Source organism: Myxocyprinus asiaticus, chromosome 12, assembly GCF_019703515.2.
Source record: "Myxocyprinus asiaticus isolate MX2 ecotype Aquarium Trade chromosome 12, UBuf_Myxa_2, whole genome shotgun sequence".
NCBI lineage: Eukaryota > Metazoa > Chordata > Actinopteri > Cypriniformes > Catostomidae > Myxocyprinus > Myxocyprinus asiaticus.
Window position 1 is genome coordinate 6,193,186 of NC_059355.1, and position 13,497 is coordinate 6,206,682.

At 38.2% G+C, this 13,497-nt stretch overlaps 1 protein-coding gene across 3 annotated transcripts; it reads right to left on the bottom strand.

The window, feature by feature from the left end:
* Window positions 1-980: 980 nt before the first annotated feature.
* LOC127448943 (acetylcholine receptor subunit alpha-like) lies at window positions 981-11,863 on the bottom strand. 3 transcript variants are annotated; one of them, XM_051711941.1, is made up of 5 exons: window positions 11,224-11,863; window positions 9,318-9,517; window positions 7,902-7,964; window positions 7,436-7,516; window positions 4,062-4,079 (listed from the first exon to the last, which is right to left on the bottom strand). In XM_051711941.1, exons 1-5 carry the CDS (start codon window positions 11,260-11,262, stop codon window positions 4,076-4,078), a joined length of 387 nt encoding a protein of 128 aa, XP_051567901.1. In that variant the 5' UTR covers window positions 11,263-11,863; the 3' UTR covers window positions 4,062-4,075. The 3 variants fall into 3 exon arrangements, with proteins under 3 accessions (XP_051567899.1, XP_051567900.1, XP_051567901.1); XM_051711939.1 differs by lacking the exons at window positions 9,318-9,517; window positions 11,224-11,863 and adding exons at window positions 981-1,499; window positions 1,740-1,979 and having other exon boundaries at window positions 3,922-4,079; window positions 7,436-7,991; XM_051711940.1 differs by lacking the exons at window positions 7,436-7,516; window positions 7,902-7,964; window positions 9,318-9,517; window positions 11,224-11,863 and adding exons at window positions 981-1,499; window positions 1,740-1,979; window positions 4,288-4,338 and having other exon boundaries at window positions 3,922-4,079.
* Window positions 11,864-13,497: the final 1,634 nt, after the last annotated feature.

A 13,497-nucleotide genomic window follows, 5' to 3' on the forward strand; every position in this document is an offset into this window, starting at 1 on the left:
TCTGGGTACATCTGAGTATGTGTAAAGTGGTTCTAGTTATTTTCAAGTAATTTGTTAAAGGAATAGTCCACCCAAAAATGACAATTCTCTCATTATGTACTCCCCCTCATGACATCCCAGATGTTTATGACTTTCCTTCTTCTGCAGATCACAAATAAAAGATTTTTAGAAGAATATTTCAGCTCTGTAGGTCCATACAATACAAGTGAATGGTGACCAGAACTTTGAAGTTCCAAAAAGCACATAAAGGCAGCGTAAAATAAATTCATAAGACTCCAGTGGTTAAATCCATATCTTCTAAAGCAAAATGATAGGTGTGGGTGAGAAACAGATCAATATTAACATCCTTTCTTCTGTAAATCTACACTTTCTCTGTCACAGTCAGCCACCTACTGGTTGGGGCTGTTCAAATGTAGAAATTTATAGTAAAAAAAGACTTAAATATTGATCTGTTTCTCACACACACCTATCATATCGCTTCTGAAGACATGGATTTAACCACTGGTGTCATCTGGATTACTTTTATGCCGCCTTTATGTGCTTTATGAAACTTGTGTGTTCTGGTCACCATTCACTTGCATTGTATGGACCTACAGAGCTGAAATATTCTTCTAAAAATCTTCATTAGTGTTCTGCAAAAGAAAGATAATCATACACATCTGGGATGGCTTGAGGGTGTCAATGATGAATGAATTTTCATTTTTTGGTGAGCTATCCCTTTAAAGGAAGCACTAGAAAAAAAAAGAAAAAAAAACACCAGCATGATTAATCATAAAAGCCTCCAAAACAGAAAGAAACGTAATTAAATATTTGTAGTAATTTGGTCAAATACAAACACAGAGGGATAAACAGTCAGGAAAATGCATATACAACATCATTAACTACAACCATTTCCATTTATTTGATGTTCTTTAGGTTTATTTCTTGTTTAATATGCTGTTTTATACAATCAAATACAGTTTATACAATTTCTTCTCTTTCTATATGTCAAGCCATTCAAGTAACAGACCAACAACCGTCGTCTTCAAAAAAGCCAAAATAAAACAGGGGAAAATCTAAGAGTAAACAGAATACAATAATCTACTTCTACATAAAATAATGCCGTCTTTACGGTCAGATCCATTCTGTCAAGTTCTGCAGATACATGTGAATACAGTATACTGACAATCTGGGAGGAAGGAGTGAGCAGCTGTGATACAGAAACACTGTAAATGGGGGAAAACATCTGTGAATGTGTGTGTCTAATTTTCCAGTTGTTGACTAATCTCACTGTTCCATTCACATCTGGTCTGAGCAGGCACTTTGCTACAGTCCGGCTGAGGCTGGCATTTCACTGCAGTCCCTGTGGCTTCTTTTGGGCCTTTGGACTCTCACAGCATGCTGAGCTCGATCAGGCATCCGGCAAAGACCCCGACTGTGCCAGTAATACACACTGCCATGAACACACAAAGAAGAATGTGATCCAGTACCATAGCGACAAACTTCCATTCCTCTGCAGCCTAGAAGAAAAGAGAAAGAGGAAAAAAAAGCAGAGGTGGTCAGATGTAGGGAGTTGAGGAAGATAAATAAGGGATAGATAATTCAGAAAGCTCCAAGGCAGAGTTTCAAAGAGGTAGCAAATGTGTCAGGAAAAATAGGAATTGAGAAAGGGAGAGGGTAGAAACGAGGTGAAAGAAAGCATGAGAAATATACTGTAAAGATTGCGAAAGGATGATAGGGCCAGAGATAAATGTTCTCACACTGTTGGACTCCTCGCCGCTTTTCATGGTGTCTGCGATGTATTTAACACCCTCGATGGCACTACGTACATCTGGATTTTTGGTTATGGGAGAGTGGTAAGTGACAGAGGCTGGCATGGGTTTCCCTGAAATGTCAGAGATGTCAAAATCGACAAGAAAGAGACGCATTTTCTGCCATTCCTGTGATGATCGCTTCACCGCAGAGAAAAACATCAGGTTTGGGATGGTGTCTATGAAGATCTGTGAGAAAGAGGGGAGTCAAAATCAATGTGCATCTCTGATCCAACTAGATATTTCAACAGGTTTACCAATGGCTTAGTGTAAGTCAAAAAATATCTAAAATACACTTACAGTTAAAAGTTTGGATACACTTGACTGAATTAATGTTTTGCATGATCTTAAAAACCTTTGAATCTAAAGAAGGCTTATGCTTACAGGAATATTTCGGGTTCAATAAAAGTTATGATCAATTGACAGCATCTTCCCATATTTACAGTGGTGCTCAAAAGTTTGCATACCATTGGAGAATTGGTAATATAGTATGTACCATTTTTAAAGAAAACATGAGTGAGCAGGCAAAACACATTTCTTTTATTTCTTATGGGATTCATATTCAACTGTAGGTTATAACAGAATGGCACAATCATAAAACAAAACATGGCAACAAAGAAAAAAATGAAATGACCCCTGTTCAAAAGTCTGCATACCCTTAGCTCTTAATACTGTGTATTGCCCCCTTTAGCATCAATGACAGCATGCAGTCTTTTGTAATAGTTGTCTATGAGGCCCCAAATTCTTGCAGGTGGTATAGCTGCCCATTCATCTTGGCAAAATGCCTCCAGGTCATGCAAAATCTTTGGTCGTCTTGCATTAACTGCACATTTGAGATTTCCCCAGAGTGGCTCGATGATATTAAGGTCAGGAGACTGTGATGGCCACTCCAGAAGATTCACCTTTTTCTGCTGTAACCACTGGAGGGTCAACTTGGCCTTGTGCTTAGTGTCATTGTCGTGCTGGAAAGTCCAAGAGCGTCCCATGCGCAGCTTTCGTGCAGAAGAATGTAAATTGTCTGCCAGTATTTTCTGATAACATGCTGCATTCATCTTGCCATCAATTTTCACAAGATTTCCTTATGCCTTTAGAGCTCACACACCCCCAAATCATCAGTGAGCCACCACCATGCTTCACAGTGGGGATGGTATTCTTTTCACTATAGGCCTTGTTGACCCCTCTCCAAACGTAGCGCTTATGGTTGTGACCATAAAGCTCTATTTTGGTCTCGTCACTCCAAATTACAGTGTGCCAGAAGCTGCGAGGCGTGTCAAGGTGTTGTCGGGCATATTGTAACTGGGCTTTTTTGTGGCATTGGTGCAGTAAAGGCTTCTTTCTGGCAACTCGACCATGCTGCTCATTTTTGTTCAAGTATCGTCGTATTGTGCTCCTTGAATCAACCACACTGTATTTTTCCAGAGCAGCCTGTATTTCTCCTGAGGTTACTTGTGGGTTTTTCTTTGTATCCTGAACAATTCTTCTGGCAGTTGTGGCTGAAATCTTTCGTGGTCTACCTGACCTTGGCTTGGTATCAAGAGATCCCTGAATTTTCCACTTCTTAATAAGTGATTGAACAGTACTGACTGGCATTTTCAAGGCTTTGGATATCTTTTTATATCCTTTTCCATCTTTAAAAAGTTCCATTACCTTGTTACGCAGATCTTTTGACAGTTCTTTTCTGCTACCCATGACTCAGTATCTAGCCTGCATCCACGTGAGAGCTAACAAACTCATTGACTATTTATGCACAGGCACTAATTGCAATTTTAAAAGCTACAGGTGTGGGAAATTAACCTTTAATTGCCATTTAAACCTGTGTGTGTAACCTTTTGTGTCTGTAACAAGGCCAAACATTCAAGGGTATGTAAACTTTTGATCAGGGCCATTTGGGTGTTTTCTGTTATCATTATGATTTAAAAAGGAGCCAAACAACTATGTGATGATAAATGGCTTCATATGGTCACTATCCTTAAATAAAAGACAGTTTTTTTGCATGATCAGTTCATATTTTCAAAATCAATGCCAAAATATCACAATTTCTGCAAGCATATGCAAACTTTTGAGCACAATTGGACCAAGCGGGCATGGTGTCTGTGCTGAGGGAGCGGTGGTGTGTGTTAATGACAATCACAGTGATGATGATGGAGGCGTTGACAAAGATCATGGTGAAGAGCATGTATTTGCCAATGAGTGGAACGGCGCTGGAGGTGGAGGGGATCATCTCAACAATCACCAGCAAGAACACAGTCAGAGAGAGCAGGACAGAGATACTGAGGGTCATCTTCTCACCTACACACACAGAGATGCACCATAAGACAGAGACACAGGGAAGTACATGATAGTTCAAAGATAATTACTTTACTTAAAGGAATAGTTCACCTCAAAATGACAATTCTTTCATAATTTACTCACTCTGATGTCGTCTCAAACTCGTATGACTTTCTTTCTTTTGCAGAACACAAGCATATTTTGATAAAGATACGATGTGAATACATACCTACAGTTCAAGTCAATGAGGTCCAATGTTTTCAAGCTCCAAAAAGCACATAATGGCAGCATAAAGGAAATCCATCCAACTAGAGAGGTTTAATCCATGTCTTGCCAAGCGATACTATCTGTTTTGGGTTAAACACAGACCAAAATGTAACTCCTTTTTCACTATAAAACTTGACATCTGCAGTGTCCTTGGCAAGTTCATGATTTAAAGCTCGATTATACTTCCTTGGGTTTGACACATTAGCTGAGCCATGCGTGATCGTGCAAAGGAGACTGCAGATGTCAAGAATTATAGTGAAAAAGGAGCTACATTTAGGTCTATATCTCACCCAAAACCAATCAAATCCCTTCAGAAGACATGGATTAGACCACTCTTGTTTTATGAATTCCCTCTATAATGCCTTTATGTCGTTTTTGGAGCTTGAAAGTGTTGGATCCCATTGACTTGCAATATATGGACAAAAACCTCATATCTCCATCAAAAAATATTTGTTTGTGCTCTGCAGGAGAAATAAAGTTATACAAGTTTGAGATGGCATAAGGGTGAGTAAATGAGCTTGTTTACATGCACACCAATATGCTGATTACTCCCAAAAATCAACTTGTTAAAAACTCCAACAAAGCAAGAAAACCGCATTTACATGAGACGTAAAAATAATCACATTAGTCTCTGCTTTTGAGGTCAAAACAAAAAGGCATGCACACAACACTTACATAGATTGGAAAAGCCGTTAAAGGAATAGTTCACTCAAAAAAAAAAAAAAAAAAAAAAAAAAAATGCTCTCATCATTTTCTCACCCTTATGCCATCCCAGATGTGTATGACTTTCTTTCATCTGCAGAACTCAAATTAAGATTTTTTTGAAGAATATCTCAGCTCTTTTGGTCCACACAATGCAAGTGAATGGGTGTCAAAATTGTGAAGCTCCAAAAATCACATAAATCAGAATAAAAGTAATCCATAAGACTCCAGTGGTTAAATCAATATCTTCAGGAGCGGTATGATAGGTATGGGTGAGAAACAAATCAATATTTAAGTCATTACACGCGAGAGCGACAAAGAAACGCGAAGGAATGCGAAAATACAGAGAGTGACGTGTTCCAAACAACAAGACAAGGATGAAGATGTAAGGTGTGTTATTAGGCACAACACAAAGCTGAGTTAACATTGTTTACAGTTGAAAAGCAACATGATGCATTAATAAAGAATTAAAATAACGTGTGCCTATGTTGGCTACATAACGTATATCGGCTTCAAGCTCGACTCATCCATTTAGAATTTAAAGACAGACCTATCCATTTAAAATGTTAGTTCTGAACATTTCCACGACTTCCACTGCCTCACTGTAACCCATAAGTTTACCATACAGTGCATCCGGAAAGTATTCACAGCACTTCACTTTTTCCACGTTTTGTTATGTTACAGCCTTATTCCAAAATGGATTAAATTCATTATTTTCCTCAAAATTCTACAAACAATACCCCATAATGACAACATGAAAGAAGTTTGTTTGAAATCTTTGCAAATTAATAAAAAATAAAAAAAAACATGTACATAAGTATTCACAGCCTTTGCTCAATACTTTGTTGAAGCACCTTTGGCACCAATTACAGCCTCAAGTCTTTTTGAGTATGATGCTACAAGCTTGGCACACCTATTTTTGGGCAGTTTCTCCCATTCTTCTTTGCAGGACCTCTCAAGCTCCATCAGGTTGGATGGGGAGCGTCGGTGCACAGCCATTTTCAGATCTCTCCAGAGATGTTCAATCGGGTTCAAGTATGGGCTCTGGCTGGGCCACTCAACAACATTCACAGAGTTGTCCCGGAGCCACTCCTTTGTTATCTTGGCTGTGTGCTTAGGGTCGTTGTCCTGTTGGAAGATGAACCTTCGCCCCAGTCTGAGGTCCAGAGCGCTCTGGAGCAGGTTTTCATCAAGGATGTCTCTGTACATTGCTGCATTCATCTTTCCATCAATCCTGACTAGTCTCCCAGTTCCTGTCGCTGAAAAACATCCCCACAGCATGATGCTGCCGCCACCATGCTTCACTGTAGGGATGGTATTGGCCAGGCGAGGAGCGGTGCCTGGTTTCCTCCAGACATGACGCTTGTCATTCAGGCCAAAGAGTTCAATCTTTGTTTCTCATGGTCTGAGAGTCCTTCAGGTGCCTTTTGGCAAACTCCAGGTGGGCTGTCATGTGCCTTTTACTGAGGAGTGGCTTCCGTCTGGCCACTCTACCATACAGGCCTGATTGGTGGAGTGCTGCAGAGATGGTTGTTCTTCTGGAAGGTTCTCCTCTCTCCACAGAGAAATGCTGGAGCTCTGTCAGAGTGACCATCGGGTTCTTGGTCACCTCCCTGACTAAGGCCCTTCTCCCCCGATCGCTCAGTTTGGCCAGGTGGCCAGCTCTAGGAAGAGTCCTGGTGGTTCCAAACTTCTTCCATTTACAGATGATGGAGGCCACTGTGCTCATTGGGACCTTCAATGCTGCAGAAATTTTTCTGTACCCTTTCCCAGATCTGTGCCTCGATACAATCCTGTCTCGGAGGTCTACAGACAATTCCTTGGACTTCATGGCTTGGTTTGTGCTCTGACATGCACTGTTAACTGTGTGACCTTATATAGACAGGTGTGTGCCTTTCCAAATCATGTCCAATCAACTGAATTTACCACAGGTGGACTCCAGTCAAGTTGTAGAAACATCTCAAGGATGATCAGTGGAAACAGGATGCACCTGAGCTCAATTTTGAGTTTCATGGCAAAGGCTGTGAATACTTATGTACATGTGATTTTTTTTGTTTTTTATTTTTAATAAATTTGCAAAGATTTCAAACAAACTTCTTTCACGTTGTCATTATGGGGTATTGTTTGAAGAATTTTGAGGAAAATAATGAATTTAATCCATTTTGGAATAAGGCTGTAACATAACAAAATGTGGAAAAAGTGAAGCGCTGTGAATACTTTCCGGATGTACTGTAAATGCAGTCGATTGAGCTCAACTTGTGTTGAACACAAAACATTCCTTTAAGAAGTGTTTTGCAAAATGATGCTCTATTAAAAGACATTTTATGTGCACTAGGACCTTGTTGATTCACACAAGTCTGAATATGAACACTTAACACTTGGTTGTCATTGTTTATGTGCTGTCTTACTTCATCTCTGGCTCCTCTTTGTCTTCCTTGCTTGGCGTGAGCTTCAAGGCTCCTTTTCTGGCATGAGGGCAGCCTGACAAACTGGAAAGAAACATGACATATTTGAGGAACCTTTCACAAGTTCAAGCGTGCAGACATGTGCGTGGGAATGATATGGTCATGGAGTTTATGGCGTGATGTTTCAGGCTTTGACACCTGTTGTGTTTGTATTGAAAAGATGTCATTACCTCGGCAGTCGTGAAATACCACAAAGCATATATTCTGTGGTGGTTACCTCGTTTTAAATATGAATATTTAAACCATTTGAGTGATGTCCAGTCTGTTATAGTCTCATGTCTAAAATTAGACTTCACTATCTGTTTGAATATAGACATTACACAATAAAATACAAGCATTACAGTTTATGTACCATTGTCTATGCTTCTTGATTATTCTACAGAGAGTCTTGCCGTCTAATTAATCTCACCTTCTATGAGATGCATAGTTTCCTGTCACATGACCTGGACCATCACAGCCAGAAGTTGGGCACCTGTTTACAGGAAAATTAGATAGGAGATTAACAATGAACCTGGTGATAAATATGCTGATAATATCATATGCAAAATCATAATGTGAAAGTCATAATGATACACTATATGGCCAAAAGTCTGTGGACACCATATGTGCTTGATGAACATTTAATTTCAAAACCTTAGGCATCAATTTCCCCCTTTGCTGTAATAACAGCTTCCACTCTTTTGGGAAGGCTTTCCACTATACTGTATGTAGTAACATGGCTGCAGGGATTTGCTCTCATTCAGACACAAGGCTATCAGTGAGGTCAGGAACTGATGTTGGTCGATGGGGTCTGACTTACAGTTGCTGTTCCAGTTCACCCCAACAGTGATCAATGGGGTTCAGGTCTGGGCTTTGTGCAGGCCAGTCAATTTCTTCCACGCCAGACACAGTAAACCATTTCTTTATGGACCTCACTTTTGTTCACAAGGGCATTGTCATGCTGGAACAGAAAAGGGCTATCCCCAAACAGTTGCCACAAATTTGGAAGCACACAAAGCCCAAGCCATTACATAAAGAAACATTAAGATTTTTCTTTACTGGATTTAATGGAGTAACCAAATTCGTTAATTAGAAGGGAGTGTCCACAAACTTTTGGCCATATAGTGTATGTATATGGGTAGTTGATATGTAATGCTTTAGGAATGTTGATGTCCTCCAGTGTGACTTGCTAAACATCTAAAAGTATTTTTTTGACATTTTGCTAATTCTTTTATAATCATTATGCATGCAGCTATTGATGTCATATTAATTGAGACACTATATGGAATATTCATACTTTTGAAAATTCAGTTTTCATATTACAGAACCATTTTAAATTAACTTTTGAATACAATAGGTAATTAAAACGAAATGTTACATTAATATTAAACCCCAAAAATGTATATGCATTCATGTACATTCATATTAAATCAACACCAAACTTTTAGGTTGAAATGAATAAATCCGAGAACACTTTATGAACACGTTCAGAAGTCTTTTGTTTTTAACCAATCATTCATTTGAATTCAACTGAGTCCAAGAAGTTCCAATCATAAAGAGAAAATAATAAAATATAAAGTATCTGTCATTTGTAAAGTATTTTATTCACTAGATTTTCAAAACATAGGCATTACCGAATGTTATTTAATACATAAACCATTTTTTTGTTAAATTTGTTGAATTTTTTTTGTGATATAAGAGTTTGGTAATATCGCCCACCCCTTCACACATGTGCACAACACACACACACTCACTCTCTCTCTCACTCTCTCTTTCGCTCTCTCTCTCTCTCTCTCTCTCTCTCTCTCTCTCTCTCTCTCTAACAAAATCACACACAGTGGCTCACCAGAGTCTGTGGGCAGATAGAACACAAGGCCAGTAAGAAAGGAGAACAACTTGCAAGGGATGATGACGCTGACAATGAAGTAGATAGGAAGGCGTTTCCAGACAGCAAGCGTAATACACCCAATGCTTCCAGTTCCTGTAGTCCTTCATCACCCACTCTACACTCTCCATGAAGTTACTGAGGTCTGGCCTGTCATTGTCCTACACATACACAAAAAGATTCATTAATAGCTTGGCTCATATAGCTTAGCTCAATGCAGATGTTTAAGTGTGGCTTTTTAAATAGCACTAAGGCAAGCATTCCTATTGCTATTGCTCATACTACTTAGGGATGGGGATTTAAACAAACATGATAAACGTGGTGCATAACTCTTCCCTTACCGTATGTACTGCACACATGAATGATACCTCAAATCATGCCATAGACTTACATTAAAGGAAAGACCCAGGCCATATCTAGAGATCAGGACTTGGGGGAGGGATCTTTCATTTTGGCTGGTTACTAACCACTTGGCAACCACCCAGAACACCCTAGCATCTGCATGGCTACACCCTGACAACCAGCCACAACTTCCCTTGCATTACATTTTGTACGGGCAAGTACCACTCACATTTTCATCAAAAAAGTATATATATATTTCATCACATTATCATCACATTTTCATTAGAAAATGTACAACTCCAGTTAGAGTAATACTGTGTTTCATCCAAAAATGAAAGTTCTCTCATCATTTACTCATCCCCATGCCATCCAAAATAAGTATGACTTTCTTTATTTTGCTAAACACAAATGAAGATTTTTAGAAGAATATTTCAGCTCAGTAGGTCCTCACAATGCACATGAATAGGTACCAACATTTTTAGGCTCCAAAAAGCACATAAAGTGAGCATAAAAGTAATCCATAATAAGACTCCACTGGTTAAATCCATATCTTCAGAAGTGATCTGATAAGTGTGGGTGAGAAACAGATCAATATTTAAGTCCTTTATTACAATAAATTCTACTCCCTGCCCAGTAGATGGCGATATGCACAAAGAATGCAAATCGCCAAAAACAAAAGAATAAGCATGTAAAAGTGGGGATTCATAGTAAAAATTGACTTAAATATAGATGTTTCTCACCCACACTTATCATATTCCTTCTGAAGACATGGATTTCACCACTGGAGTCATATGGATTACTTTTATGCTGTCTTTATGTGCTTTTGGAGTTTCAAAGGTCTGGTCACCATTCACTTGCATTGTATGGACCTACAGAGCTGAAATCTTGTTCTAAAAATCTTCGTTTGTGTTCTGCAGAAGAAAGAAATTTATACACATCTGTGATGGCATGAGGGTGAGTAAATGATGAGAGGATTTTTATTTTTGGGTGAACTATCCATTTAAAGGTAAAGTGAGTATTTTTTCTCATATTCCAGATTAATATGCAGAGACAATTCTAAGACATTCATTGGTTAATAAACCCAAAAAGTGAAACATTGCTCTGTTCGTTTGAGCACCCCATCCAGCCCAACATAGCAACATTGGCTCAGAGCAACAATGGCTGCCTGAAACTCATGCCCTAAACAGGGAGTGCTTGAGAAACTTGCTTGAAAACATTAATTCTTTTTGCAAATCTATTTGGTAGTGCAGAAAATACGCACTTAACCTTTAAGCGAAAGTCTCTATTTGCATCTCATTTGTGATATTACTTTGTTACGGGAACCTAAAAAATACACCAAATAAATGTATTTGTGTGTATGCATGTTTATGTCAACAACATTGCAATGTTAACACCCTTCGGCTTTTTCTAAAGTTTTCTGAAACTGAATTGAAGAGAGAGAATTTATCACACTGATAAGCTGAATGAGTTGTAGTCCTACAGTGACGACCACTGGATATTTAAAATGGCTGACAGGAAAGACCACCTTGTTATCTCCTGTAAACAGAGTCTTTACTAATCTCATCTCATCTTCCGAGCACAGCGCTGGTCCTGCAACACACACAAACACACACTGGTTAGTTGTTCTGTGAGAATGAGTTGTCACTCCACTCTTCTTATTCACACACAAACATCCATCCCCAACCGCACACAGGATTAAAGTTGATGGAGGCAAGCAACTGCGTGTGAAACTCAAGAACACACATTAACACAAAGACACGCAAATTATGCATCTGTTCCAACAAATCTAAGTTTGAGGAATGTGAAACTACTGTTTTTAACCAGGATTGAAAGAAATAGTCGCAAATAATTGGCTTTATCACGTAACTGGGTTTCAGTAGGTCATGGAATTGAGGATATTTTTGTTTCTTCATTTCTGAACTATGGTGTGGAGACAATGAAGCAGGAGAAAATAATTACGGTCTTATTACATATTTCTATTCCTTGTTTTTCAGGGCTGGCACAGGCCCTCTTCCTCTCCTTCCTTTTTGAATACACACAGAGCCATTTAACAAGAACAAAAGCAAGTTTATGAGAGATTTTGCTACATTATCTTGTGGGATGATCTGATTTCCACATTTCAGTACCATTCTACCATAAATCTGAATATGCAGTCTGATGCCTGGGCTCACACAGGTGAGTGAATGAGTGAGCATATAATCCCACTGGTGTATCTATTTTCAATAAACACATCAACCGAACTTTTTTACCCACTGTATCAATTCATCCTGCATAATACATACTGCAGCTTCAGAGGTTGGTCTTAAAAATAAACATAAACATAGAAATTCCAGAAATGGATAACTTGAAGCAAATATTTGTCGGCAAATAGCAAATGAGTCATTCTTGGGATTCGGTAATATTTCAGTCCCCCAGACTTCTTAAGTGGTGGTTCACAAAAATTAAATGTTAAAAGCTTTTTATATTATGTTTATAGGTCCATTGAATGAAATTAATTATTGCATTAAATTAATCTTTGTCATAAAAGAATATCTTCTTTTTATCTTATACCAAGAATTTTGTCATGTCCCTGAGGCACTTCACTGAATTTGTACCAAGAAAATAAATAAAATGCAAAAAAAAAAAAAAATAATAATAATAATAATCATAATAATAATAATAAAGTCCAAAAATATTACCGATTGACCCACATAATAGGCCACTGACACGCTCATCGTGGTCTCATATTAGCCACAAACCGCTTGAATGAGACCAACAGGCCGCGTATTTGCACCTGTCAATCAAACAGGGCATTCCACATACAGTAGCCTACGGAGGCTCTGAACCGCACGGTGAAAAAAATAAAATAAAATAAAAATATTAATAATTTGTGTCTCAGTTCCTTCCTGAGCCTAAGTCTTAAATTATTATTTTTTTCTCTCTCTTAAAAAAACTTTTTTTAAGAGAGAAAAAAAAAAAAAATCAAGAGAGAAAAAAAATTTTAGGAAGAGAGAACAAACATTAAGACTTAGACACAATTTTTTTTTTTTTCTTTTTCCCACTCTTATTTATTTATTTATTTATTTTTTCCACCGTGCAGTTCAGAGCCTCCGTAACTTTTAAAAGAGTTTAAAAATCTTAAAATAATTTTGGGGGGCCAGGGTGGGATTGGGGATTGTGAGGGGGAGGGGTAATTGATTTTGTGTATATATGTTTTGTTTTTCTAAATTCAAATATATGAATCAATAAAAATTGTTAATCTGAAAAATCTTAAAAGAATTTAAAAGCACCTCGTCAACATATGACTCTAGCTGAAAACTAACTTGTGTCAGTTCGTCATGAAAAGCTTGGATAGAAAAGAATGATTATTTACGTACTGCACTGCAGTACTCATAGAGGTTATTTCTAAATAGACACCCTGTCTCTCACCGTGTTGGCTTATATAGCAGTTAAACAGAAACCTATTTTATCAGTTTATAGTAATTAAGGGGTTTGCTGTATATTTCACAGATACCTTGTACCAATAGAAAACAAAGTGGTTACTCACCAACCAAAGAAAGAGAAATTATTTGAAAAAACAATAAAAAGTTATTAATCTCCAGAAGTGATAACGTCCGCGAAGTCCCTTGAATAATTAAATAGTTTGTAAGATCCGTGCATCCTGTCTGTCACTTGAACCTCAAGGGCTTGCAGCTGTCAACAGCCCCAGCGTGAGACAAATATTGCAGCACGTGCTATATGTAGTTACATATGTGCCAAAATTCTGACGCGCTAAATTGTATTTGGAGCGTGCAAAATTATATTTTGAGCGCATAAAAAG

Bases quoted from the DNA above. Each gene is read 5' to 3' on its own strand.
- LOC127448943 (XM_051711939.1), bottom strand. From the start codon at position 4,071: ATGACCCTCAGTATCTCTGTCCTGCTCTCTCTGACTGTGTTCTTGCTG. The intron at 1,980-3,921 runs GTGATTGTCATT...TCTTTCTCACAG, and splicing joins ACGCCTCCATCATCATCACT to ATCTTCATAGACACCATCCC. The intron at 1,500-1,739 runs GTGAGAACATTT...CTTTTCTTCTAG, and splicing joins GCGGCGAGGAGTCCAACAGT to GCTGCAGAGGAATGGAAGTT.